The sequence below is a fragment of the Miniopterus natalensis genome, chromosome 1 (assembly GCF_054644295.1).
Source record: "Miniopterus natalensis isolate mMinNat1 chromosome 1, mMinNat1.hap1, whole genome shotgun sequence".
Classification (NCBI taxonomy): Eukaryota; Metazoa; Chordata; class Mammalia; order Chiroptera; family Miniopteridae; genus Miniopterus; species Miniopterus natalensis.
Window position 1 is genome coordinate 9,811,161 of NC_142081.1, and position 27,941 is coordinate 9,839,101.

At 38.8% G+C, this 27,941-nt stretch overlaps 1 protein-coding gene across 2 annotated transcripts in view; it reads left to right on the forward strand.

The window, feature by feature from the left end:
* Nucleotides 1–27,941, forward strand: part of RPS6KA5 (ribosomal protein S6 kinase A5) — a 106,632-nt gene that overhangs the window by 3,958 nt on the left and 74,733 nt on the right. For both annotated transcript variants that reach the window (XM_087818572.1, XM_087818575.1), the window contains exon 2: nt 25,041–25,112. In XM_087818572.1, the coding sequence (XP_087674698.1) occupies nt 25,041–25,112 (72 nt within the window). The remainder of the gene's footprint in view (nt 1–25,040; nt 25,113–27,941) is intronic.

Sequence of the window (27,941 nt, forward strand, 5' to 3'; positions counted from 1 at the left end):
TTTATATTAAACAGCTTTTTCGGAGATATAATTTACATAACATAAAAATCTACTTGTTTTAAATGTACAATTCAGTGAATTTTAATATATTTATAGAGTTATACAACCATCACCACAATCTGATTTTAGACCATTTCCATCACTTAAAAAAAAAAAAGTCTAACCCATTTATATTAGTCACTCTGCATTCCCACCACTGATCCCTAGCCCTAGGCAACCACTAATTCTACTTTATATATTTGCCTAGGGACAATATAATGTAATGGAATTTTACAGTATGTGGTCTCTTACAACTGACTTCTCTCACTGAACAGTGTTTTCAAGATTCATCCATGTTGTAGCATGTATCAGCGCTTCCTTTTTTAAATTGACAAATAGTAAGTATTCCATTGTATGACTATACCGTATTTTGTTTATCCATTTATCAGTTGGTTGTAATTTGGGTTCTTTTCATCTTTGGCTTGCTTTTTTCACCGTTGGCTTGCTCTATACATTTGCGTACAAGTTTTTTTGTAGACCTGTGTTTTCATTTCTCTTGGGTACATTCTAAGAGTAAAATTACTGCATTACACGGTAAGTCTGTGTTTATCTTTTAATCCAAGGTAGCTGAACCAGTTCACAGTCCCACAAGCAATGCACAATGGCTTCAATTTCTCCACATCCTCATCAACACTTGTTATTTTCTGCCTTTTTGCTTATAGCCATCCCAGTGATTATGAAGTGGTATCTCATGACGGCTTTGATTTGTGTTTCCATAATGACTAATGATGTTGAGCATCTTTTCATGTACTTATGGGCATTTGTATAGACATTTGGGGAAAATGTCTATTAAGATCCTTTGCCTATTTTTTAATTGGTTAATTTGTCTTTTAATTATTGAGATGTGAGAGCTCTTTAAGTATTCGACATACAAGTCCCTTATCAGATATACAGGGTGGGGCCAAAAGTAGGTTTACAGCTGTGAAACACAGTTTATTCTTGTGTTATTATTTATTAATTATTGTATTATTTGCCATACCAGAAACAACTGTAAACCTATTTTTGCCCCACCCTGAATGTTTTTTAAATATTTTCTCGTAAAGGGGGTTGCCTTTTTGGTTTTTTGATGGTATCCTTAGAAGTACAAAAGACTTTACTTTTGACGAAGTCCAAATTATTTTTTATTTGTTTCTTGTGCTTTTGGTGGTGTATCTAAAAAATCATTACTAATCCAAGATCATAAAGATTTATGCCTCTGTTTTATTCTAAGAGTCTTATGGTTTTAGCTGTACATTTAGGTTTTGAGCCATTTGTTGAAAGACTGTTATTCTTTCCCCATTGTATTGTCATGGCACCCTTGTGAAAATCAATTGACCTGGGATATGTGGGTTTATTTCTGCACCTTCAGTTAGATTCCACTGATCTTTATCTCTGTCCTCTGACAGTTCTGCACTGTCTTGACTACTGTAACTATTTAGTAAGTTTTGAAATTGGGAAGTGTGAGTCCTCCAACCTGGTTCTTCTGTTTCAAGACTGTTTTGGCTGTTCTGGGTCCTTTGAATTTCCGTGTAAATTTTAGGATCAGCTTGTCAATTTTTGTAAAGAAGCCAGCTGGGATTCTGGTAAGGATTACATTGAATCTATAGATCAATTTTGAAAACGTTGTCAACTTAGTATGTTAAGTCTTCTGATCCATGAACATGTAATGTTTTTCTCTTTATTTAGATCTTTCATTTCTTTCAACAACATTTTGTAGTTTTCAGAGTATAAGTTTGCATGTCTTTTGTCAAATTTATTTCTAAGTATTTTTTAATGCTATTGTAAAAGGAATTATTTTTTAAATTTATTTTTTGGATCATTCATTGCAAATATGTAGAGATACAATTTATTTTTGTATATTGACCGTATCCCGCTACCTTGCTGAACTGGTTTATCAGTTCTATTAGTTTTTTAGTGGATGTTTTAGGATTTTCTGTTTACAAGATGATGTCATCTGAAAATAGAGATAGTTTTCCTTCTTCCTTTTCAATCTGCATGCCTTTTACTTAAATTTCTTGCTTAACTGCTTTAGCTAGAACCTTCAGTACAATGTTCAATAGGATGGTGAGAGAAAACATCCTTGTCTTGTTCCTGATCTTAGAGGGAAAGCTTTAGTCTTTCACCATTAAACAGGAGGTTAGCTATTGGTTTTTCGTAGATGTTCTTTGTCAGGTTGAGGAAGTTCCCTTCTTTTCCTAATTTGTTTGGGTGTTTCTATCATGAAAAGGCATTGGATTTTGTCAGATGCTTTTTCTGCGTTTATGGAGATATTGTGTGGTTTTTGCTTTTTGTTTCATTGATACGGTGTATTAATTGATTTTTGAGTGTTAAGCCAACTTTGCATTACTGGGATGAGTCCCACTTGGTCATGGTACATAATTCTTTTTATACACTATGCTGGGTTCAGTTTGCTAGTATTTTGTTAAGGATTTTTGTGTCTATATTCATAAGAGATATTTGCTTATAGTTTTTTGGTGTTTTTTTTTATGATGTCTCTCTGGTTTCCCCAAAATATGCTGGATTGATTTTTGCTACCAATGAAAGATCTTACCTATTTGGTTGCTGGCACCCATACTTAGGGTCTTCTAACTAAAGACTAACAGAGGTCAGGGATGGACTGTATTTTTGGCTCTGCCCCTCTACTTGCTGTGTGACCTGGAATAGGTCATTTCACCTTTCTGAGCCCAAATTTTCTAACTCATAAAGAAAAGGTGTTGGACTTAGTTATATCCAAAGTACTTACCAGAATTAAGCTGGTTTTCTATGGAATTACTGTGGAAATCTTAGTATAGACAAAAGTCAGGAGGAGTGGGGATTTCCTTTAAATAATAATTCTGTTTTACTAAAGGATTCATGATTGAATCCCATTTAAAATAGCAGTTCCTGGTGCTTTTTGAATATGATTCCATTTATAACAATTTAATTTACAATGAGCTCTTTAGGAACATAATGATTTACCTACGGTAAGAGACTTTGGAAGATTTTAGTGACAATCTTAGTTACCCGTGAGAACAACACAACTCTCCTTTTTATTATACAAGCATAAATATATATATTTGTGTCTGTGAATATTTTTATAGTACTTTTCCATCTATTCACACTTTCCTTGCGTGAGAAGAGTAGGCAGAACTTGTGCTCTATCTTTAGTTTTATAGGGTACATTAAGAAGGTTAAAAATATAAATAGATTATTGATAGTATCCTAACTTAATTCCCTAGAGCCTAGACCTTAAAGGAAAATCCCTTAACTTTCTACCACAAATTTTAGACATTAAGCAAATTATCTATTTGGGCAAAGGAGGTGGTAGCTCAGCCCTTAAATCAAGGGGGAGTCAAGCACACTTTGTATTTATAGTCCATAAAGGGAAAACCTTATCAGGTGGCGTCTCCTGTTGTATCAGACCCTCTACTCTACGTTAACCTGTACTCCAAAGCAAGGAGGAATCTGAAACCTCAGCTTCCTGGAGACGTGAGTGGTTTGGTGGGCAGGGTTGAAAAAAAGCTGGTGCTTGGTGAAAACTTCTCTAGGGAATAACTAACGTAATATCATGTTTTACTAAGCCTCACAATTAAATACACTGTTGAGAGATGTCGATCCCAAACTGCAGTGGGGAGGGAGAGCTTTTCAGTTATCTCCTTTGAGCTCCCATAATGATTTATAGCTCTCTCTATGCCAGCAATTTTCAACCTTTTTCATCTCATGGCACACATAAACCAATTATAAAATTCTGCAGCACACTAAAAAATGTACAGTGGTACCTCAGTTTTTGAACATCTCCGTGGTTGAACATTCAGTTTATGAACGCTGTAAACCTGGAAGGAAATGCTTCGGTTTTCGAACCCGCCTCGGGAGTCGAACATGCCACCCGGCTTCCGCTGAGGGCAACATCCCGAGGCCCAGCTGTGGGCTGTGGATCCCTCGGTTTTTGAATGGAACATTTCAGAGCTCTAACGGGCTTCCGGAACGGAGTATATTAGAAAACCAAGGTGCCACTGTATTTTTTGCCGATCTGAAAAAAAGTATAATTTTGATTCATTTATACCAGACTGCTATTGTTCTATTGGCTGCTGTCATTTTTAAATTAGACAGTCTAAGGGGAAAGAGGTCAGTGCCCCTAAGTAAATAGTCAGGGGTTGCATGTTTTAAAAATTCTTGCGGCACCCTGGTGGAAAATCGCTGCCCTGTGCACCTCAGAGGTATGAGCACACCTCCATTCTCTGGTTTGCCAGGGACTGTGAAGGGTCTCAAATAGAATCTGGCCCTCATTATATTTGTCTCTAGTGACACCCCTCTGGGTTCAGATATAGCTGTTCATCTGAAAACCATGTAAGTTCTTTGGACTTTATATATTTCTGGAGTTGTAAGAGAGGTGGCTATCTCACTTAAAAAAGTCAGGAAACACCCTCCCCTGTGCCTGCAGGGAGGGTAAGGAGGCGAAGTTCCTGATTAGTACAGTACCTGGTATTGGAGCTATTTTATTTCACACGAGCTTTTGTGTAAGTGTGCTTCTTTTTATATAATCAGTGTGTTCCTGGCAAAAAAACTGTATAAATAATATTTTTGTAGTATGTTAAATTATTTGGAATGTAGAAGGTGAACCTATACTTAAAAGAATTTATGATTAACTCTTGATTAAAAAGCTGTTTTGATAAGGATATTTTTTCCATTTGCTTTTCAGAGAGCATGGAAGGGAGAGAGGAGGAAGGAGGGAGAGAGAGAGAAACAGAAACATCCATGTGAGAGAGACACATCAACTGGTTGCCTTCCTCACATGCCTGGACTGGGGTGGGGGGTGAACTTGCAACCTAGGTACATGCCCTTGACTGGGAATTGAACCGTTCATTGTGCTCTAACCTCTGAGCACACCTGCGAGGGTGTGTGGCTTTACTCTTATTATGTATATTTGGCCTTATTGTGCTATTTTCTGACACCATTCTTACAATTTTGGTAGCTGCAAACAGGTAAATGATGAAGTCTTGTGTGGTAGGCTGAATAAAGGTACTCCTCCCTTCCCCCGCACCAATGTTAGGCCAAAACTTTGAAACCTGTGAATGTTTACTTACATGGCTGGGAGACCTTGCAGGTGTAATTAAGTTAAGGATTTTAAGATGGGAAGAGTATCCTAGAATATCCAAGTGGACCCAATGTAAACATGGGGCGTTTATAAGAGGGAGCCCCGAGGGTCAGAGTCAGAGAAGGTGATGTGAAGATGGAAAGAGAGGAAGAGAGAGCGCTGTGATGAAAACAGAGATTGGAGTGTTGTCATTGCTGGAGGGGCTGTGAGCCAAGAAAACAGGGGCAGCCTCTAGAAGCTGAGGAACAGGTATCCCCCTAGGGTGTCCAAAAGGAACATAGCTCTGCGGTCCCCTTGATTTTAGCTCCATACGACCCAGTTTCACGCTTCTGATCACCAGACCATAAGAAAACAAATTTAAACCATGAAGTTTATGTTAAGTTTTTGCAGCAGCAATAGGCAACTAATACATCTTGCTTAAGATTGGATGAGCCAAGAGAGAATTTTACCCAGGCCCCGGTAACTGAGTAATGATAGCAATGTGAAGCAGTCAGTTATTCAAACCGCTATTTTAGTAGAAAATGGTGACAAGTGTTGTGCTTAGTAGAAGTACAATGGTATCCTCTCTAAGGAATCCAAGAAGGCATTCCTTTCTGATCTTGGTACCAAGCCTAGCTGAGCTGCTTTTGACCAGCTGTTCTGTTTTTCATAGGAATCCTCTGAAGTGGGTTACTGAGCAGGAACCCTTTTATCAAGTTGGTGGCTTCAAATCTCAGGCCTACACCACATAAAGTTGTGGTCTGGCATGCATCTTGAGCCTCTTCCTAGCATCATTTTATGTCCCTATACTTTATTTTTAGTATTTTTCTTCTTTTGTTATACTTTAGTTAATCCAAGTAATTTGCCTTAAATTTTTTCTGGACCATTTATTTAAATATAATTAAATAAATTCACATATAAACACTTGCATACATATACCATAAATAATATGGAAAATATGGGAAGATACTTGATTTTCTCTCCAGTGTTTTTGCTTCTTAAAGAAACTCCATCATATGGTGTTTGTGTATTTTTACATTTCTCCAAAAATGGAAAAAAGTGAGGTCTCTAATTAATTAATAAATAGCACTTTTGGTTTTTAAAAAAATACATAATGAGACATCAGTAAAATAGAAGAATACTTCTAAAGAAGAGTTCTAGTGGCAAAAAGGTGGAGAGTGCCCACTGACTGTCCCATACCAGGCAATTTCCACGTTAGTGGAATACTCCATCGTTAGCTGGAACATTTAGTCACTGAAGCACTCGGTCCTCTAACCACATCAGTAATCTGGAGGGCAGTTATATATGTTTTTCTTAGAGGACAAGCTATTTAAATATGTAATAAGGATAATGTTTCACTTCATTTCTAAATATGATGCTGCATTAAGAGGCATGAACACCGAATCTTAGAGGTAGATTCGCAATAGTCCTTTCCCATGGACTTGCCCCTGCTTTTCCTTTGGGTATAAACGGCATTTATTTGTTAGGAAACACCATAATTAGGGCTAGATTAGGATATATCTAACAGGGTCAGGCACATATCAAACTCATGACTTTGACCTAATTTTGCCATGTATAAGTTGGGCAAAACAGCCACAGTTTTTTCCATCCATTAAAGATTTGTTGAGTTCAGCACAGTAAGAAATTCTGGCTTTCAGCAGGGACCAAATTAGACATGGCTGCTACCCTCATTGAACTCTACCTAACAGAAAGAACTTACATACGTGATCATGCAGGGAACTATATGATGGCAATTGTGATAAACTATGAAGAAGTACGTTGTGTGAGGGTGAGGGAAGGCTTCTGTGAAGCAGTATTATTCAAGTAATGTCCTTGTTATTATGGGGTGCTGAGTGTGTGTGTGGGGGGAAGCATTTCTGCCAAAGGAAGTGACAGATGGTCCTAAAGGGGACATGCTTGGCACAGTGGGGTTACTGAAAAAAGGCCTCTGTGGCTTGAGTATCACATCCAAACCTGAGAATCGCAGGCAATGGGACTGGAAAGGTAGCCAGTCTATTTCATGCAGGGTTTTGTAGATTATGATAAGGTGCCCAGGCATTGCCCTGAGTTGAAGTTCAAACCATTGAAGGAGTTTTTAGAGATGTGTTTTGCATTGTAAAAAATGACTTCCATTGCTGTGAGGAGAAAGGAGGAAAGATTGTATTAATGGAGGCCAGTTGGGAGGCTGTTGCAGAAGTTCAGATGGGATATACAGGTTTGGATTAGGTAACAATTAGAAATTAAGAATTGTAAATATATTTGAGATGTATTTAGAAGATAGAATCAACAGAATTTGGTGTTGTATTGATACGGGATTTTCTAGATAGAATAAATGTTTGATGGTGTTATTTGTTCAAATGGTGTATTAATTTCCTATTGCTGCATAACAAATTATTACAAATTTAGTAGCTTATAATAGCACCCATTTATTAGCTCACAGCCCAGTAGGTTAATTCTCATGGCTGAAATTAAGGTAGCAGCCAGACTGAGTTCACATCTAGAGGCTCTAGGTAAAAATCCACTTCCAAGCTCATTCTTGTAATTGGCACATTTTAGTTCATGCAGTCATCAGCCTGAGGTCCCTGTTTCCTTGCTGGTTGTCAGCTGGGGTCCTCTGTCAGCTCCAAGAGAGACCATCTGCATTTCTTCTCATTTGGCATCTCGATGTTCAGACCAGCAAATGTGTGTCAAATCCTTTCCATGCTTTGACTCTCTGACTTCTAGATCCCCTAATCGCCTTATGCGATTAGGTCAGATCAGCCTAGATAATATTTCTCATAATTATCCACTGATTTGGGACATTAATTATGTCTAATTACATCTGCAAAATCCCTTTATCACAAGAGTGGTATCTTATATTCACTCACTCAAGGGCAGGAGGTCATGCAAAGTGTCATTGGGTTCATCTTAGAATTTTGCCTTAGAATTCACAGATGGCAAACCAGGGGTGATGCATATGGGGTGGGCAGAAAAAAGATACAGTTTTATACAAAGTTTGAGATGTCTTTGACATATTTTAATGGACATATATGGTAATAGTAATCATGGTTAATGAAAGCTTACTACATGCTTCATAGTAGGTGCTTTCATCAACTCATTTAATCCACATAAAAAGCTTATGAAGTGAATATTATTATTATTCCAATTTTCAGCTGAGGAAACAGTCTTAGGTCACTGACTTGCTCAGGGTTACCCAGGAAGTAAGTAGAAGAACTAGTTTTGATACCCATGCAGCCTGGCCCAAAGGCTCATCTAAACCACTGTGTTTTATGTCATCAGTGGGATATGGATCTGGAGCTTGGAAAAGAGTCTAGGCTGCAGGTAAAAATCTTAGCATCATCGCACTTAGATGACATTTAGTGAGCAGGTGTAGAAGAGATCACCTTAGGAGAGATTGTAGACGGGAGAGAGAGGAAAAGGGCTCAGAACTGAGGCCTGAAAAACTCCAAAGCTTAGAGCATGGATAGAAAAGGAAGTGCTAAGAGGGTACAGAGAGAAACAGCCAGAAGGAAAACCAGGAGAAAACCGAGGAACACTGGGGTGGTATGGAAGCCAAGGAGAGAAGGTGCTTCAAGGGGTGTTGGCAGATCCGGCTCATCAGCTAGTGTCCTTGTCAAGAGCGATCTTGGTGGAGATTTGGCAGGAGGAGCCAGGGTGGAATGGGTTGAAGGGTGGATGCATGCGAGGATAACTTTTGAGAGCCTTGGATCTGGTGAGGATTAAAGGGAGAGAGACTTAGCCAGAGGCGAATGTGGGGTTTGGGGGTGTGCGTGTTATCTGTTGTTGTTTTAAGATGAGCGATGCTAGAACATGCTTAAATACCACTAGTCTGGATCCATGACAGAGAGAGAGATTCAAACTGCACAGACAAGACAGGCTAGCTGGTGACATCAGGGTCCCTGAGAAGGCTGCCATGGGGATGGTGTGCGGGGTGGGGGGGTGGGGGATTGGCCTCTGATAAGAGAAGGCCCACTGCTTCTATTGTAACAGGAGGGAGAGGATACAGGTGCATTTGTAGATTTGGTGGCAGGAAGATATGGGAGTTTTGAGCTCATGGATTTATTTTTTCTTCTCTATGAATTGTGAAGAAAAGGCAATTCTTTATTCAAGAGGAAAAATAACATTCATTGTTTAAAAAAATTGTTATTCTGGCCTTTTAAAATTCCTAGCTATAGAAAACCACACAAGTTGACACAAATTTACATGCTACCAGGTGAAACTTTATATAAAGTGTTGTAGAACAGCTTACAGAGAGGTTTTCAGGCACAGCCATTGAAATGCTCTATGCTTTCCATAGAGGTGAGTTCCTGAACATGTTCTCTAGAACATGCCAGAGTTCTTAGTAAGCATCATGTTCTTTTTCTTCTTTTCGAAGTGTTTTATATTTAATTCAGTTCTCAGTTAAATTTATTTGGTACACACATTGGGGGGGAAAAAGCTGTTTGTTACTGCTTTATAAGCATTTGTTTTCTTAATGACTTAGTTTTCTTATTGGCTCAATCATGTATTCCCAAAATCAGTTGGATAAATAAACACCGCTATTTTACACACCAAAAAAGTACAATGAATCTTGAGGGTAGGTGACCCTGGCAATAAGAGAAAAGTGGACTCTGGCAATAAGAGAAAAGTGGGCCGCGCTGTTTTAAAGTGCACAGATATTAAATTTAACTTTGTTCTGCCTCCAGCAGAATGCTGTCCAGAGACATGGTTTGAGGCCCAACCGCAAATCTAAACAACTTCAGAATAGCTTGCCACCTGGCAGTTAAAAGGAACTTAATGTGCTAGCTATTTAGCTTATTTTCAAGCTTATTTTCTAGAATTGAGCTAATTGAAGCCTGCAGACAGTTAAAGATTTTAGATCTCAGAGTTACACATGTGCTGTCCAAACTATGCTGGATAACCCCTAAATTGGAGCTTATCTAGTAAATTGTTTTATAAACGTATTTTCCCCTGACAAAAAGAAACAAAGCTAAAATAGCAGAGGAAGGGTTTTTTCTCACTGCATACAATTGTCACCTTTTGACTGAAACTGAATTAGCCCAAGAAGCTTATGTTTTTGTAATGTTGAGTAAGAAAAGACAAGTGTTTTTTTGGTTTTGTTTTTTTAATCCTCACTCAAGGATATGTTTTTATTGATTTTGGGGGGTGAGAGAGAGAAACATCGATGTTAGAGAGAAACATTGATCAGTTGCCTCCTGGATGCGCTTCGACCAGGGATCGAACGTACGTGCCCTGACCAGGAATTGAACCTGCCACCTTTTGGTGCATGGGGCGATGCTCCAGCCAACTGAGCCACCGGGCCAGGGCAAAAAGGCAAAGTTTTATAAGAGAAGTTATTTTACAGCTTTATTGGCTTGGTCCCAATAAATTAGATGCTAAAAACATATTTCCTAGTTGGTATATTAAAAACAAATCCAAACGTATTAAAGACGACTGTGTCAGCTTGTGCTCTTGCATCTCTTTGGAATCGTCTCTTCCTCAGACAGCTTTATCTTCCTCTTCCTTTCCCTGGCCCTTAAACTCCTCTTCCCTCAGATGCAGTTGAGTATCATTGAAAGAAATCCATGGCCCTCTAGTTTTTGCTGTTACTCCCTTTTCACCAGTTTTTGAAGGAGAAGGTTATACCAGCTGTTTCTACTTCTTTATCTCCCATTTGTTCTTTGATGTGCTGTGACATCAGGCTCCCACCTCAGCTGAAACTGTCTCTGAAATGGCTACTGTCTCCCTGGTTTCCTAAGCAGGGGGGAATGCCTCTACGTAATCTTAACCTCTTTAGAGAAGTTGGTTCTGAAGTGTCGTTCCTGCCCTCCCTTACCCAGTGACACTGCTCTTCCCTTGTGTTCTCTATCACTCACAGCCCCAAACCCTTCTTCCACTGGCCGTGAGCCCTCTGCTTATCTCTTAAATGTTGGTAATTCACTGTCCGCCTTCGTTTCTTGTATCAGGGATCAAATATTGTCATGGCTTGAACTACCATCCAAGTTTGTTTTCACTTAGATCTCTTTCTTGAGTTATTATCAGTTACTTCCAACTGCTACTGAACATAAAACATTTGGATAGCCCACAGGTATCTTACCCTCTCAAGATGAATAATGCTTTTCCCTCCAGCTTTCTGTATTTTATGCAGTGTCATTGTCATTCTCCACCCTGCCAGACCCTTCCCCTGCCTCGCATTCTCCCCACCCACCAGTGTGCTCCCCCAGTGTGTCAAGTATAACTCTGAAGCATCTCCTTCATCTGCTCCTTGTTCACCATTGCACAGCACCGTCTCAGTTCAGAGGCTCACCTAATGGCAATAGCTGTTGTTTATTGAGCTTTATGTGGTAGGTACTCTGCCAAGCATTTTGCATGTCTCATGTAATTTTTACAACACACCTATGTGATTGGTATTATATCTGACACCTCTGGGACACAAGCTTACTTCCCATCTGCATCACTCAGAGTCCAGCTGTGGCACTGACAGTTCTATGTGGGCATTAACTCACTTCTGGTTGATGGCATCTCATTTCAAGCATGCATGCTGCACATTTTTCACTTTCTGCCCCAGAACTTTGACTCTTAGTCCAAGGCTTAGAACCTTATGGGAGCTGACTCAACAAGTACAAGTGCACACCCCAGAGTGTAGGGTGTTAATGCCCCACTGAGACAACTCTCAACTAATGGAGGATGGGAGTCAATAGCAAATGCTTCTCTGTCTTGATCCTAGAGTAGACTAGAAAACCCTGAGAGACACTCTATACATTCCTCAGAAGGTCCAGATTCAACGGAGCTGATAATGTGTCCTTGTACTGGCTTTTCCTTCTTCCCTGTTTCAGTCTCCTGAGTTTTCCTCACTCCTCACTGAGGTTACCTTCCAAGTAAATTGCTTGCACAGGAGTCCCAGCTAAGGTGGGTAGTACCAAAAGTGGCTCTTGAAAGTATACTTTGGATGGGATATTGGAGTTGACCACCAATTGGTGAAACTGCAACAAGGATATCACTGCTGGTGGTAATGGTGGTGATAACCGTAGCATGTGTCACAGAACAAATGCTAAGACTCCCTTTCACTTGCAGGGGTCTGGGACTAGCACTGAATGGAAGGTAAAGAGTTGCGTTATGTAATAGCTCTGGGACTTGAGTGGAATGGGGACAATGGTGGTTATAAGGACTCTGAAGTTGACTGACCTCTTTTACCTTCAGAAGGCTTGTAAACAAGAGAATGACAGACTTCAGGCCAACTGGTTATCAATCCCTTGAGTTTAAATAAGTTCCTCCCTGTCACCATTATGTAGTAGCTACACCAGCTTCTCCTTGAAGACTCAATGACCAATATATTTCCTCTCTGTTTTATTGAGACATAATTGGGTTAACATCGTAAGTTTAAGGTGTACAAGATGACGATTTGACACACACACATTCAGTGTTGGAGGCAGAAGGGAGCTTGAGCTGTGCTCCATCAGTTCGCTCTTAAGTACCACCTTACATGATCTTCTAACTTCCATTCATGCTTTGACCTACTGCCTGACAGTGTCTTGTCCCAAGTATGTTCAGTGCGCATCATTTCCTTCCTGCTCTAGGGCTTCTCTGAGGCCCACTCAGCAGGAAGCACAGGTAGGAGGGCACAGAGGCGAGTTGAGCCCAGGTGCCCAGAAGTTAATGCTCAGCCTGGGGGCCAGGAGTGAAGGAAGACATGCTTCTCCTTGTCTTTGCACAGGTAATTCTAGGAGCTATCTAATCATGCCTTAGAGAATCTTGGCAGGATTGAGCTCCAGTTGCCCACAGCAGTGAGCATCTCAATAAGGTGCCCTTTTACTGGCCATGCTCCCTTCCAATTTTACCTTCCTTGGTCCATTACTCTTCCTCTCAATGTACAAATCCCTTTCAATGTTTTGTTTTTGGGAGGAACCCAGGCTCAGATAAGTACAGTTGTGTGCGTGTGTGGGCACAACTGTCTAACTACCTGGTTGTCATCCATCCATTACAAGTAAGGGGCATAGCATGGTAAACATAATTGCTCAGCACAGCTTTAGTAAATCATAGAGTGTGAGTTCTAAACTGAGTTTATCTGAAGCCAAAACACAGTCTCTTCCTCCTTGATTATACTACCTTCCCACCTGTCAAGATGAACTCACTAGGCCTTAGTAGCTTCTCCTTTAAAGTCCTAAGTGATTTGCCCTTACCTGCCTGTCCACAGGAGTTGTTGACAGTTCACCCATCTAAAGTTGTCCCATGTATGTGCTCATCCCTTTGCCAATACGATTTGAAGTCCTTGAGTGACGTTTCCCCTTCTCCTTGCCATCCTGTAACTTAATACTATGATCATATCCTACATAATAAGGGGAAAGGGAAGGAAGAAAACAGACATCTCTCAGATACACATACACACACTAAGTTATTCATAACAAGATAAGGAAAATATTCATGACGACTACAGCCTTCATTTCTAAAACTGGTCACATGATTCCTTCATCACTGTTCTTCAGGGATAGCCCAGAAAAGAGCTGTAGTGTGGTAACCGTCTGCTTTTGGGTGGTGCTTTCCTATTGTGCAGAACCGTTAAACCAGGCCTGAGTCTTGCCTCTTTTGTCCGTTGATCTTAGGGAACCCCCATGAGGCTACAAGTGCAGGCTGGGAGTATGAAGGCAATACAGCAGGAGTGGGGACCATGGCTTTTGTGCCTTCAGAGCCTGGTCTGCCCCAGGCTCATGTACACCACTTCCACTTGATGCTGGACTCAAAGTCCACCAATTTAAATATTAATCTTGTCCAAAAACACCCTCATGGAAACGCCCAGAATAATGTTTCACCAAATATCTGGGCACCCTGTGATCCAGCCAAGTTGACACATAAAATTAACCATCACAAAGAACATCGGACAATTGACAAATCACAATTGGGACCATAGATTAAAATATTTTATTAGTGTTAAATTTTTGGAGTTTGAGAATATACTGAGGTTACTTAAGAGAACTTTTAGGAGATATACACTGCAATAGTAAGGGGTAAAGAAAGATGCATGATGATGTGTGCAAACTGCTCCAAAGTAGATCAGAAAAAATGTGCTATATGTGTGGGTGTGTATGAGTGTGTAATAAGAAAACAAATGTGGTGAAATGTTACAAATTGATTATGAATATGGGAGATGTCTGTTATTTTTACAACTTTGGATTTTGAAATCATTGTAAAATAAAACAAAAAAATGTAAATGGACAGGGAACACTATAATTGTGTTTAGAAGCACAAAAGATCTGTAACTTTTCATATGGCAACATAACTGTACTGATACCCCTGCCATAAAACTGGAAGTGTTAACTGTGTAACATGGTTTCAGGAGAATGGGTTACACAATTCATGTCTGAAATAAGCAAAGGAGGGGACAATAGGGGAGTGGCATTCTGCTGTAGAGCTCTAGGACCTGTACCTCCCTCCAGGGCACCCCTTGACCTTTTTCTTCTAATTCTCAGACTTAGTGTAGAGCATGGTTGTGGTGGAGAAAACATAGTTAAAACTGAAACAGGAGAGGAAGGGATAGGACAAGGAAGGATGAATTTAATTTCTTTGGTCCCCAGTGTTCACAGAATGAAATTAGATAGTTCACTGTGAGTTAAAATGAACATTTTTAAAAAGTAGTATTATTCTTGAAAAATGAGTTGGCAGCAGCCCTATGAAAGTTTATCATTGTAAGCACAAATTATTGCAAACTGATATTTGATTCAAAGCTGCTACGTTTAAATGCTAATAAAACCAAATTGGCACTATTAGCAGCATGTAGTCTGAAAAACAGAAAAAAGGAAAGGCTGTTGATAAATACTTTCTCACAATAGAGTTAAGTGTACAGGTGACAGTAGAATTGCAGTGGAAAGCGAGGTTATGACTTAGGAACAAAATAGGGCTGTATTTTCTTACATCAATTTGAAACCTGATCCTTGGGAATGTTACTTTGGACTATTAGAAACTATTTTAGTGCTTGCATGGAAGGTATAATTTAAAATGTATCAACAAATACTAAAATAATTTTGCCTTGCTGTAATGGTTTAAGTTTTTAGCATTTATGTTATCTAATTTTTGGCTTGCCAAAATGCTGACGCATGAGTGACTTCTATTGTAGAGGAAAGTATCCCTTAACATAAGCATAAGGAAAGCTGTGTGAGTGTAAATAGCGTGGTTCTGTTCTTTGTCTTCGAGATTTAGATTTGAAGCATGATTGTCTTTAAACTGTCAGATAATAATTTATGAACTAACACTGAGGGAACTTGCTTTTGAAACTAAGACATAAAACCTTCTGTGCAATCTTTTGTGCTATATTGTCCCCAAGTTATCTTTTTCTTCACATTTTTGATGTATATTAATTCTGTCATATGGTATGGCCTAGAAATGAAGTATTCTAGTTGACTGTTCTTTTAAAGCTGTGTTTTATGATAATTGTGAATTTTCCAATAATCCGACTACAGGAAAATTCTTTACTGTCCTTTGGCTATTGTCATTTGGAAATCCCGCAGACATTACATATACTTATTTTTAATTCATAAAGTTTTTTAAGAAATATATCTTTATTAATTTCAGAGAGAGGAAGGGAGAGAGAGAGATAGAAACATCAGTGATGAGAGAGTTGTCATTGATCAGCTGCCTCCTGCACAGCCCCCACTGGGGATCAAACCTGCAACCCGGGCATGTGCCCTGACCAGGAATCGAACCGCGATCTCCTGGATCCTAGGTCAACGCTCAACCGCTGAGCCACGCCAGCCGGGCTTAATTCATAAAGTTTATGTTCACCAAATCTGTACGTACCCACACAGCTGCATATTAGTGATATACTATTAAATTGCATACTATTTTAGCAAGGACAGGAGAACTTGTAACATTTCAGAATAATGCATCAATAAATAAATAACCTGCCTGTGTCTCGCTGTGCCCTCTTGTCCCTTCCTTCGCCTGCCTGCACTAATCGCAGATTCCTGGGTATGCTGTGATCTGTCCTGTTCTTGGTGCTTTTCTGTATATTTCCTTCTGATGTACAGGCTTTTTTCTGCCCTGCTGTCCATCAGCACCTAACTTCCCCAAACCTTCAGATGTGGTAAGATGCTCTCTTGTGCTCCCCTGGTCTCTCTGCCCCTCATGCCTGAGTGCCTCTGCACCCTGCGCTGCTTGGCATCACAGAGTGTGTCTCCTTCAGTCTCGTCAGTGCTTTACACAGTATCAGATACGTGTCAGCATTCAGAATGCTTGTTCAATAAGTAGACTGTGTAGTTATACGTAGAATATGATGATTACATGAAACCTACAAAATATATTGGTAAGGAGAAGAAAAACGTATTACCCGAGTAGTGGGCACCACAATTCCTAGTATGGTGGGAACTGCCCTGGGGGCATTGCCTTAACAAGTTCACTTAGGGATGTGTGTATGGATGGTAGCAGTAGCTGAGAGGTCAGAAAGGGAGGAAGTGGCTTGACCGGAAACAAGGGGAAAGATTTGTTGGTTTTGTTCCTAAGGGGAGAGAAAAGGAGAAAAGTCAGAGAAATGATTCAAGGCCAGGAGCTAGATGAGGTAATGGCCCCCATCCCCCAAGGGTGGAAGATGGAGAGAGATTAAGAATGACCCTACTTCAAGGTCCCTTCTCTTAGGACTTTAATAGGAACCTTGGGGGTGTGGGAGGCTTTGGCTCTGTGGGTTTGGAGTCCATTAGCCTAGATTATAAAGGACTGACAAGCCCCAGCTAATAACTAGGATACATGCACAAGAAAAGACTTGAAAGGAATGCCCCAAGTGAGGGGAGCTAGTATTAGGTTGGTGGGGCTACAATCACCCCACCCCTGAGACTTTCTCCGTTCTAGGTCATAATAAAAGAAAAGTTTTAAAAAGAGGTACGTGATCTTTTTCACATTAGTACTTTGGAAATTAGAGGTTAATGTTGATTTCTTAAATATTGAAGGTGCTAGAAAGGGGAAGGTGAAACTGATTATTGAGGAATAGGGAATTTGGGCCAAGATTAAAACTCATTTCTTTCCCAAATCAGGAACTTTTTGATTAACTTGTTAGGCTTTGTTTTCTTTCTCTTTTTTAATTGATAGCTACTGTCTCAAAGAGGGGGAAAAAGTACCTGAAAATTGGACAAGGTTTTGTGTAGACAGTGTTTAAATTTTAGAAGTTGATGGTGTGTTCTGTAGACTCTAGATCTATAGTAAATTACAGCTTAATTATTTCAGTTTCAGCTATAACAGCTGTAGGTTTCTCTTCTTCATATTGCATTCACAACTGAATCTCACAATGTTACTTTTATAATTGTTCTCCTTTCCTTCTGAAATGAAAATAAGTCAGAAAACCATTGACAGGATAACAGTATACTACTGCAGTGTCTTGTATAGATACATATTGCTGTTAATGACATGTTCCCAATGGTGGCAAATAGGATTTAATGCTGGATCATTAAGTCGTTGGTTTTCTTTTCGTGGTCTGATTTCATACATGTAGCTATAGTTATCATCACAAAAGACTGATGTATAAACTCAAGTGACACTTTCTCAACTTACAGTCGAAATATAAGTAACATTTATGTGCAGTCAGACCAGACCTTGGTCAGCAACCTCGGTACTTGAGTTCTGGCTAAGAAAGAATTCAGAGCCAAGACTCAAATACAAGCAAAAGTTTACTTAGAAAATCACAGAGGTGGAAGAAGTGAGCCAACTGAGCTATGTGGGCTCAGGGAACAAGTACCCTTGGAGCTTAGGAGGGAGAGACAAGGAAAATGCTCCTGGGAGAAGGCGCTGGGAAAAGGCTCCCTTGTGCTCCATAGAGAGAGCCTGGAAGAGTCCTCATCCTGAGGGTATTTATCTAGAGGTCTCAGGGGAGCATCCCAATAGAATATTCATCAGCCTTCCAGGTATGTTCTTTCAGGATGGTGGTCTCTACTGATTGGTCAGTGCCAGGGGAGGGGGTCATTAGTCATTGCAGCTGGTCCTGATGTAAGCCATGACTCACTTGTCTGGTTTTGATGCTTTTCTGGGCCTGGAGCTGAAACACAACTGAGGCCTAGATGTATTAGATGCAGTGAGAACCTCATTGTCCTGGGGGCTTAATGCTTAAGGTCTATTCTTCAGCCCCCTTGTTTTTTCCCCCTCTAAGGGGTCTAACCCGCATGACTAGCAGCATAGCAAGGGAGGAAAGATCAGTGGAGGGTCCCAACTGCATGACAAGTGGTATGTAAGGTAAAGGGGTTTAAACTCCATGACCAGCAGTATGCTAGGAGAGGAAAGGCCACCCTGGGGGCCAGGCCCCAGGACAGTTTTGCTTGTTGCTGGGCACTGGGGGCTTTCTGCCCAGATGACCTTCAGTACCTTTCTAAGTTCTCAATTGGGACCCCTATAACAAAATACATTAACAAGAGGAAATTATACATTTTACTTATATAAGTTTTATGTGACACTGGAGCCTTCATAAGGAAATGACCCGAAGAAACCGTTAAATCTGAGTATTTTCATATTAGCATTGCTGAAGAGTGGAAAGCTGTGGAAAAGGGGTGTGATAGGACAGTGGGTCTGAGGAAAGTGTGGTAAGGTGGGTGACATTTAGGAAGGCCTATTTGTTCAGACACCCCTCTGTGTCCCTTGTCTTCAGAGATAAGGATGCTCTTTTCCTCTGTGTCAAGGGAGGGCATTTGGCACAGGAAGGGTTTATGACTTGCTCCAGGGGAAGGTCAGAGAGTCCTTCCTGCACACACTGTTTCTCAGATTCCTTCAGCTTGAAACACTCAGCATGCCAAGTGCTCTCTGTTTTGGGGGTAGAATGTCCTAAGCCCCATCAGCATTGTCTCTTCTCTGCAGAACTTTAGTTTCTGTCTAGAACGGCCTGCATGGCAGCCCTTTTAGGATGTCCTGCATTACCTCAAAATCAGTGTTGAAACCCCACAACTTCCCCTTTCAGCCTGCCTGTCCAGCTTCCCCTTTCAACGAAATTCTGTCAGTCGTTTCTGTTCAGACCAGACCCTCGTAGCACACATCTAGTTTATTGCAATAACCTCACCATCTTTTAGCATAGTCTTTCCTTGCTTTGTCCACATGGCACCTTACTGCCAGAGTAACTTTTTAAAATACGTTTTTATTGATTTCAGAGAGAAGAAGGGAAAGGGACGGGGAGAGATAGAAACATCAACGATGAGTGAGTCATTGACTGGCTGCCTCCTGCACACCCCCTGCTGGGAATCGAGCCTGCAACCTGGGCATGTGCCCTGACCGGGAATCAAACCGTGACCTCCTGGTTCATAGGTTGATGCTCAACTGCTGAGCCACACTGGCCAGGCCAGAGTATTTTTTTCTAAAACCTTACTTTCACCTTGTCAGAAGCCAGCATTGCTTAGGGATTCTATTAAAACTAGTTAATCTGACACTCCAGGCTCTGAACCAGCAAGGCTTATGTACTTGTTTGTTATGTTTGTGCTGTTCTCCCCACATAAACCAGTACTATTAGAGCAGCCCTCCCATTATCTCTACTAGGAAAGACTTACTCCTCCTTGTGCCTTTGCTCTAGCTATTCTTCTGGCTCAGAGTTCCCTAGCTGTTGTGTCACCTTTACCATTTCAAATCCTGTACTTCTTAGTTAGAGACCTAACACCTGCTCAGGCCTTAGTGTAGGCACTCCTTATATGTGTGAAGTGAATGAATGAGGGCCTCTATTCTCAAGGAGTGTTTCTAACTAGCTTTGCATGTAAATGATATTCCCCTTAATGTCCACAAAAGCCATAATCTTTTCTATTAAATTACATTTCTTATAGCTTATTGCAAGTTTAATAAGTGATTAATTTATTGAATAAAATCTGGTATGTGAATGCCTTAGTCATATACAAAAAAAAACTTACTTGAAATGGTTTCAAAACATTATTTTCTTTATTTCTACTTTCATTGTAAAAGTGCTTTTAAATTAATCCTTTTCTTAGCTTTAAGACAAGTGACTCATTGGATCTAATCATGGTTTTACCCATTGTTTTCTTCCGTAAAAGTGGGAAGTTCCAAGTTAAATGTATCTCACAACATACAAAATTGATTATAGATAATATGTATTATGGATTACATTTGTTAATAGAATTGACTAGAAGGTTGAATGAGAAGCCATTTATCAATCATAGGTTTATGGTTAAGATTCCAGAAGAATGTGCTAAAGATTAATAATAACTATCTTTGAGTGGTGGGAATATGGGAGATTTCCTAGGTCTACTTTATGCCTATTTATATTTCCTATTTTTTTAAAAAACATGAACCTAGATTATTTTATATTAATATTAATAATAATAATACAAACAACAAAGCTATTTAAATTTGGGAGAAAAGACAATTATCCTGTTAGGCTAAATTTATTATTTAAAAAATTACACCAGTCATATTTTCCCACATTGCAGATAACCCTATTAATATTATATAAGGAGTTGAAGGAATCTAGTTATAGTTGTAAGGAACCAAGTATTTTATATTCATTGATAATACAAGATTTTTTCTTTCCTACTGTTAATAATTCAGACTTTTCTAAAGGGAATCATTTAAATATTGAAATTTGTTTGAGTTTTGACAGTCTTTTTAACAAAAATCCATTGACTTCTTGTAAAGGGCTTAAGTTCAGTCTTAAAAGTGATTTCCTAACCAGAAAGTATGCATTATAGAATAACACGAATCAAGAAGTGAAGGATTTTCAATGGGATAGTTCCTAATATTTTAATAAGAAAAAGATTGGTTAAAATTGCTTTGTGAAAGCATTAAAACTGTTCACACCTATCTTTTCTAAATGAGTAAACTTAGTAATGCATTAATGTAAAAAAGCTGTAAATTCTTTTCATGAAAGGAGACTGTCTAAGCAGATTAACAATAAGAGATAAACCTAAAGTAGACCTTGAAAAGTTTAAAAATATTTGTTTTAGTCCAAGTTTACTAATATTTAACAACTCATATGGTGTGGACATCAAAATAGATGTCACATATAAACAACGAATATGGTCATACTGTTATGCACCCAACTAACTAGTATAGTCTAAGTTTTTTAAGTTTGTTGATATTCTGTTATTTTACACATTTGTGAAGAGTTTTCATTAGGCATTGTTTTTATGGGAAAGAGTAAATCTTTTTAGTTGGGATATAGGTGCTAAGGGTGTGGTTTTGGTGCCATCAAGCTGTTATGGACAGAAATCCAGAAATGCCCAAACTCTGCCCAGCCAATCTATTCTTATCCCCCAGGAGTCATGATAGAACTGTCTGCATGAAACAGTTGCCAGTGAGACTCAAAGTACCACATTAATGAAAGCTGTGCCAACTTCCAGCATACCAGTGTAGAACTCTTCTTAAATTTAAGTGGCATTGGTGCATGCGATTTAGGCTTAAGACCTAAGTGAGAACTCCTACTTCCCTCCCAACCCCATCTGAGTAGAGTCTTGGGACCACCTGTTGAGGTGTGTGAGTTAGAAGGTTAGAGGGGAGAGCAAACTAGTGAGTGAACACCAAGTGCCCAAAGAACCTCTGAATCTATTTAGTTAACTACCGTATTATATAGTGGAGAAGCACAAGAGAATGGCCATTCAGCCCCAGGGGGTCAGGCTAGGCCAGAAATGTGAGGCAAAAGAACAGACCTTGTGTGGACTCTACCTACTGCTAGCTGTGCCCAGTCAGAATTTTGGACTCTTGAATACTTAGATTAGTAACCTCTCTTACCTTTGGGGAGAACTAGGCAAGGGATGGGCAGAGGCATACCTGGCAGAAGAAAAGGAGCTCCTACAACCACAATAAAATACCATTCACTTTCATGTGAAGAAAGACAGCAGATGGTTCTCTCTCTCAGTATAGTACAGGATCCAGGCATGCAGGTAACTCCACACCATATGATCAGAATACTATTTTGGACTTTCCTAAAGCATGGAATGACTCAGACATGCAGAAGATTTCTGTAATTGGCTGATGTTTATTTCGCCTGTAGTGTGAAATTATGTAAATATTTTAAGTCTTGTTCTAATAAACATTAGTATTGTTGCTGGGAAGTCTAAGCTCTTGATCTTAGGTTAACAGTTTAATGAAGAGAAATGTGGTTTATTTTTAGACTTTCATGCTCAAAGCCTTCTAATTACAATGGCAAATAATAGCATAGAAACGAGAACCATTTGGACACCTACACTCACATGCTTGACTATGTGTTTGCTATTGCTTGGGATTTTATATAGTATCATGTTAAACATTTATTTTATGTGTTTTGTCTTTAATACAATGAAAAAACTTTATAATTAATATTCTCATGCCTAAATATAATAGCGCTACCTATTGATTTATTTCTATATGTGTGAACACTTACTTTGTGTAACAGATGTAATGTAAAAGAAATAATCATATGGATATCAAGTTCAAGATCCCTGAGATGGACCTATATCACACACCTTTTTAATTTTATTTTACTCTTTGAAGTTAAGTTGCTATTGCAGTAGTTGAAGTTAAAGCAGAAACTACTATTGTTGATTGTAGGAAGACTTTTGCTTCTTATAATGCCAGAATAAGAGCCCCTACCAGAGAACTTCTTTGCAAAAAAACAACTGTAAAACCTGGATTTAATACAAAAACCAACTATTAAAGGCACTTGAGAGTAAACAGAGGCAGGTAGGCTCTAATGGGTAGTACACAGCTGGAGAAAGGGAGCTATAGGAAATAACTTTGCCTTTTCACTGATTTTAGCTTCAGGCTAAGTACAGTCCATACTCTGGGAACTCGGGTGGAAAAACAATAGTCTCTCTGGCCAGGGAAACTAGAAAACTGAAATCAGCCAACCTTGATCACTGAGGGTAGTGGAGGAATCCCAGAAGGTGACGAGCTAGAGAAGGGAGAGTCCTCAAATATTATGTATACACATCTGTGAGTGACCTCTGAGTTAAGCGTGAAGACAGCAGGCTTAGAACAGCCCAGCTAAAGACAAAAAATCTGAATTGGGCTAGAGCTGCCTCCTAAGAAACAGGAGCCAAACCAAGATATCTGCCTGCTAAAACAAACAAACAGAAAACCCAGCTCTCATTGGAGAAAAAATAATAATCTAGAGTTTTCACAAATAAACATGTATAATGTTATGGGTACAACCTAAAATTACCCTACATAGGAAGAATTATGAAAATGGAACATATATCAAGAGGAAAGAATATAAACTGAGCCCTACCCTGGAACAAATGAGACATTGGCAATAAGAGACAAGAATTTTAAAGCAGCTGTTACAAGACCTTCAATGAAGTAAAACAATATGCTCTCAGTGAGTGAAAAAAAGATATCTTACCAGATAAATAGAAACAATGAAAAAGAATCAAATGGAAGTTTTAGAAATGAAAATACAATATTTGAAATAAAAAATTCACTGCATGGATTTAACAGTTGAATAGAAATGTTAAAGGAAAAGTAACTGAACTTGAAGATAGAGCAATAGAAATTAATGTGAAGAATAGAGAAAACACACTGGGAAAAAATAAATAGAGAGTCCCAGGGACCTCTTAGGTAATATCAGACAGTCCAACGTATATGTAGTTGGAACTTCAGAAGGAGAAGAGAGACAGAATAAGATAGAAAACAACTTTTGAAAAATTAAGGCAAACGTTCCCTATATTTGATGAAAACCAGAAATGTACAGATATAAAGATATCCAGTAAATATCAGACTGAATGAACCCAAAGTAGTTCATATCAAGTTACATCACAGCAAAACTGTTGAAAGCCAAAGATAAAGAGCAAATGTTGAAAATAGAAAGAGAAATGACACTTTTCAAACAGAGAAACAAGGATCCATTTAATGAGTGATTTCACCCCAGAAACTATGGACACCAGAAGTGAATGGAAGAACATGTTTAAAGTGCTGGAAGAAAAGAAAAAAGCCTGTCAATTCAGAATTCTATATTAAAAGAAAATATCCTTCAAGATGGGGATGATTCCAGAATTAGATAGTGATGAGGATGGCACAACCTTGGGAATATACTAAATAAAACAATCACTGGATTATATACCTTAAAAGGGTGAATTAAATGGTATGTGAATTACATCTCAATAAAATTTTTTAAAATGAAGGATAAAAAATTTTTTTTTCAGATCAAAGTAAACACAGAGGTTTCTGCACTACAAGAAATATCAAATGAAGTTGTTCAGGGTTGAGGAAAAGTGATACCAGATGGTATTCTTGGAAGAGAGAGATCACCAGAAAATGCTAACTATCTGCAAAAATGCAAGTCTCCATCTTTCCTCTTATTTTTTTTTAATATATTGTGTCACATAAGCAGAACTTGTGACATTGTCTTGTGCAGTGTGTAACATATAGGAAATATTCTCATCCCGTATAATATATGACAACTGTTCCTTAAAGAGTGATTGTGAGGCTTCTATATTTTAAGTAAAATGATACCGTATTAACTATAAGAGGACTGTGAATAGTTAGAAACATATGTTGTAATCCTTAGAGCGGCAACTACACTAATAATGCAAAAAAGTAGAGCTAAAATGCCACTGTGAAAACTGAAATGAAATTCTAAAAAGCATTCAGATGATATTTTTAAAAATCAGGAACGTAAGAACATGGAAACAAACAACAGAAAAGGTAAATTAAAAAATAAATAATAAGCCCTGGCAGAGTGTCGTCCCGGTGCGCCAAGGTTGTGGACTCAGTCTCTGGTTAGGGCACATGCAAGGATTAACCAGTGAACCCATAAATAAGTGATACAACGTATTGATGTTTTTCTCTCTCCCTACCTCCCTCCCTCCCTCCCTCTCTCCCACTCTCTCTAAAAATCAGTGGGAAAAAATATCCTCAGATGAGGATTTACAATAAAAAGATTTATTATAATGTATAGCATACATATAGCTGTACACTTTAAAAGTTAATTATAAGGTGAACATTGGCTTAACCACTTAAGGCAAGAAATAAAACATTGCTGGTATCTCAGAAGCTCCAGTGGGGCCCCCTCCTGTTGTTGATCCCCTTAATTATTTCTTTTTTTCTCTTTGTTTTTTAGCAAATTTAACAGGACATGCAGAGAAGGTGGGGATTGAAAATTTTGAGCTTCTGAAGGTCCTAGGAACTGGAGGTAAGTCTTGAGTTAATTCTTTTTGGGAAAAAAAGTACTTGTTATTCTTATGACAAAGGATTGATGTTCCCAGTATAGAAATCAGCTAAAATTTAAAAAGCATAAAGAATCCAACAGAACTGTCAAAGAACATGAACAAGTGATTCATAGAAGAAATACAAAAGGCAGAATTTGAAAGAATTAGCAAGGATTTAGAAAAATCAATCTCTTTTACCGTGCTTTTGGGAATGTAAATTAATTCAGTGTTTACATAGGAGACAATATTAAAGAAATCACTAACATTTGTAGAGAACTTGTTACTTGCCAAGTACTCCATTAAGTGCTTTATACTGATTGACTCATTCAATCCTTACTCAACTTTATTGATACTCAGTGATCATTCTGAATAATGAAAAGCTAAAGACCCTTCAGAAGCCTAACAATACGAGTTTGATTAAATAGAACGTGGATCTGTATGTTCTATAATCCATAGCATAGGACTGAAACGATCTGTATTTATTAACTTTTTTGAAATCTGTCATAATGTAATAAGTTACACACACACACACAAAAAGGCTACCAAAGAGAATGTACAATATACCATTTCCATAATATAAAAAAATTATGTAAATCGATATTTACACATGTGTATGTATGTAGATTAAAAATCTCTAGTATATACACCAGATTTATAACAGTGGTTGTCCCTGGGTGGTGGGATTTTAGATGATATTGATTTTCTGCTTTATACTTTTCTGTGTCTTTTGAATTTTTGCTACCAACTGTTCTTGCTGCTTAAGAGTCAGAGCCTCATGGGTGTCCAAGATCCCCACATTTAAAAGAGCCCCACGTTTGGTTTAATGCTCTGTATTTACTGTTCTGAAATTCTAAATAATTCATGAATAAGCCATCCCAATTTTTCATTTTGCACTGCCCCTCTTCCCCCATGTAGCTTGTCAGGACTACACCGTGTCTCTTCAGCCCTCCCCCTGGACTGTGCTGCTCTGCAGTTACTGCTGCTGTGGGAACTTGCTACTTCATTTTCCTTCTTTCAGGTGGAAGTGAAAGCAGGACTTTACCTCTCTTTTTGCATCCTCAGTAGGCCTATTGTATCCTTCCCTGGAAGGGGAGAGAACCCCAGAGGACAGACCATTTTTCTTCCCCACTAAAATTTAGCTTCAAGAAGTACCAAAGAACCCGACTGGGCATGGCTCAGCAGATGAGCTTCGACCTAGAATCCAGGCGATCAGGGTTCGATTCCCAGTCAGGGCACATGCCCGGGTTGCGGGCTCAGTCCCCAGTCGGGGGTGTGCGGGAGGCAGCCAGTCAATGAGTCTCTCATCATTGATGTTTCCATCTCTCTCTCTCCCTCTCCTTTCCTTTCTCTGAAATCAATAAAGATATATTTAAAGAAAAAAAAAAAGGAAAAGAAGTACCAGAGAAAATGTTACAAACATGATCTTACTGTGAAGAAGAAAGGCACCATGAGTGAAAGAAGTGGAAACAATAAATAGCAGAATTAGACACACAGGGACTATTGGAATTATTAGATGTGAAATATGCTAGGCATGTTTATATGGTTTTAAAATTATAGAGAGATTTGACAGTAATATTAAGGAACAAGGCGTGCTTAAAAATGACCAGACGGATTTGAAAAAGAACCAATAGCACTTCTAGAAGTGAAAAAATAATTCAAATTATAAACTTAGTAGGTGTTTTACTAGCAACTGAGATATAGTTAAAGAGAGAAAGAGCAAATTGGGAGATGGATTTGAGGAAAGTATGCAGAATATAGAATGGAGAAATAGATGGTGTCTACAAAAGAGATTAAGATATAGAGGACAGACAGAGAAGATTCTGGTTTGTCTAATCTGAATCTCAGAAAGATCTAAAAGAGTCCAGAGGCACTATCCAAAGAGACAATACCTGAAAATTTGTTAGGATTGATTGAACATGTGAATTTGCAGATTTAGGAAACAGAGAAAATCCCAAATATAAAGAAATTCTTTTTTTAAATCCTCACCTGAGGATATGTTTTTATTGATTTTAGGGAGAGGAAGAGAGAGAGAGAGCAAGAGAAAGAGAGAGACACACACACACAGAGAGAGAGATTGATATGAGAGGGAAACATCCATTAGCTGCCTCCCATACAAGCCCAACTGGGGATCGAACCCACAATCTAGGTATATGCACTGACTAGGAATCGAACCCTCAACCTTTTGGTGTATGGGATGACGCTCCAACCAACTGAGCTACCCAGCCAGGGCTAAAGAAATTCTTGTATAGATACATCATAGAGAACTGATGAACACCAGAGACAGACAAATACCCTAAACACAGCCAGAGAGAAGACTTATTTATGAAGGAACAATTAGGTTAACAAATGACCTTTTCAACAATGACCATGAAGGCCATAGGAGAGTGAAAGAATATCTCCAAAATGCCCAGACAAAGTAACTGTCAATTTAGAATTATATACCCAACAAAACTATTTTCCAGAAATGAGCAAAATAGACATTTTCAGACATGTAAAAGCTGAGTGTGTTTTTTACCAGTAGGTCCTCACTAAAGAAATTTCTAAGATCTAGGGAGAAGAAAAGCGATCTTGGGAGAGTTTCTGAGATGCAAAAATGATTGGTGAGCAAAGAAAATCTAAACAATATTGTCTGTGTAAAACCATGGCCATAATGTCAAAATTGTGGGGTTTAAAAAAGCAAACTGAAATATTGGACAAAAGTAGCATATGATTTTGGATATGATAGGAGTGAGTATTCTGAGGTACTGTTCTTCAAGCTTTATCATGCACATGAATCTTGAATGTGTGGTTTACCACACTGATTGAAAAAAAGA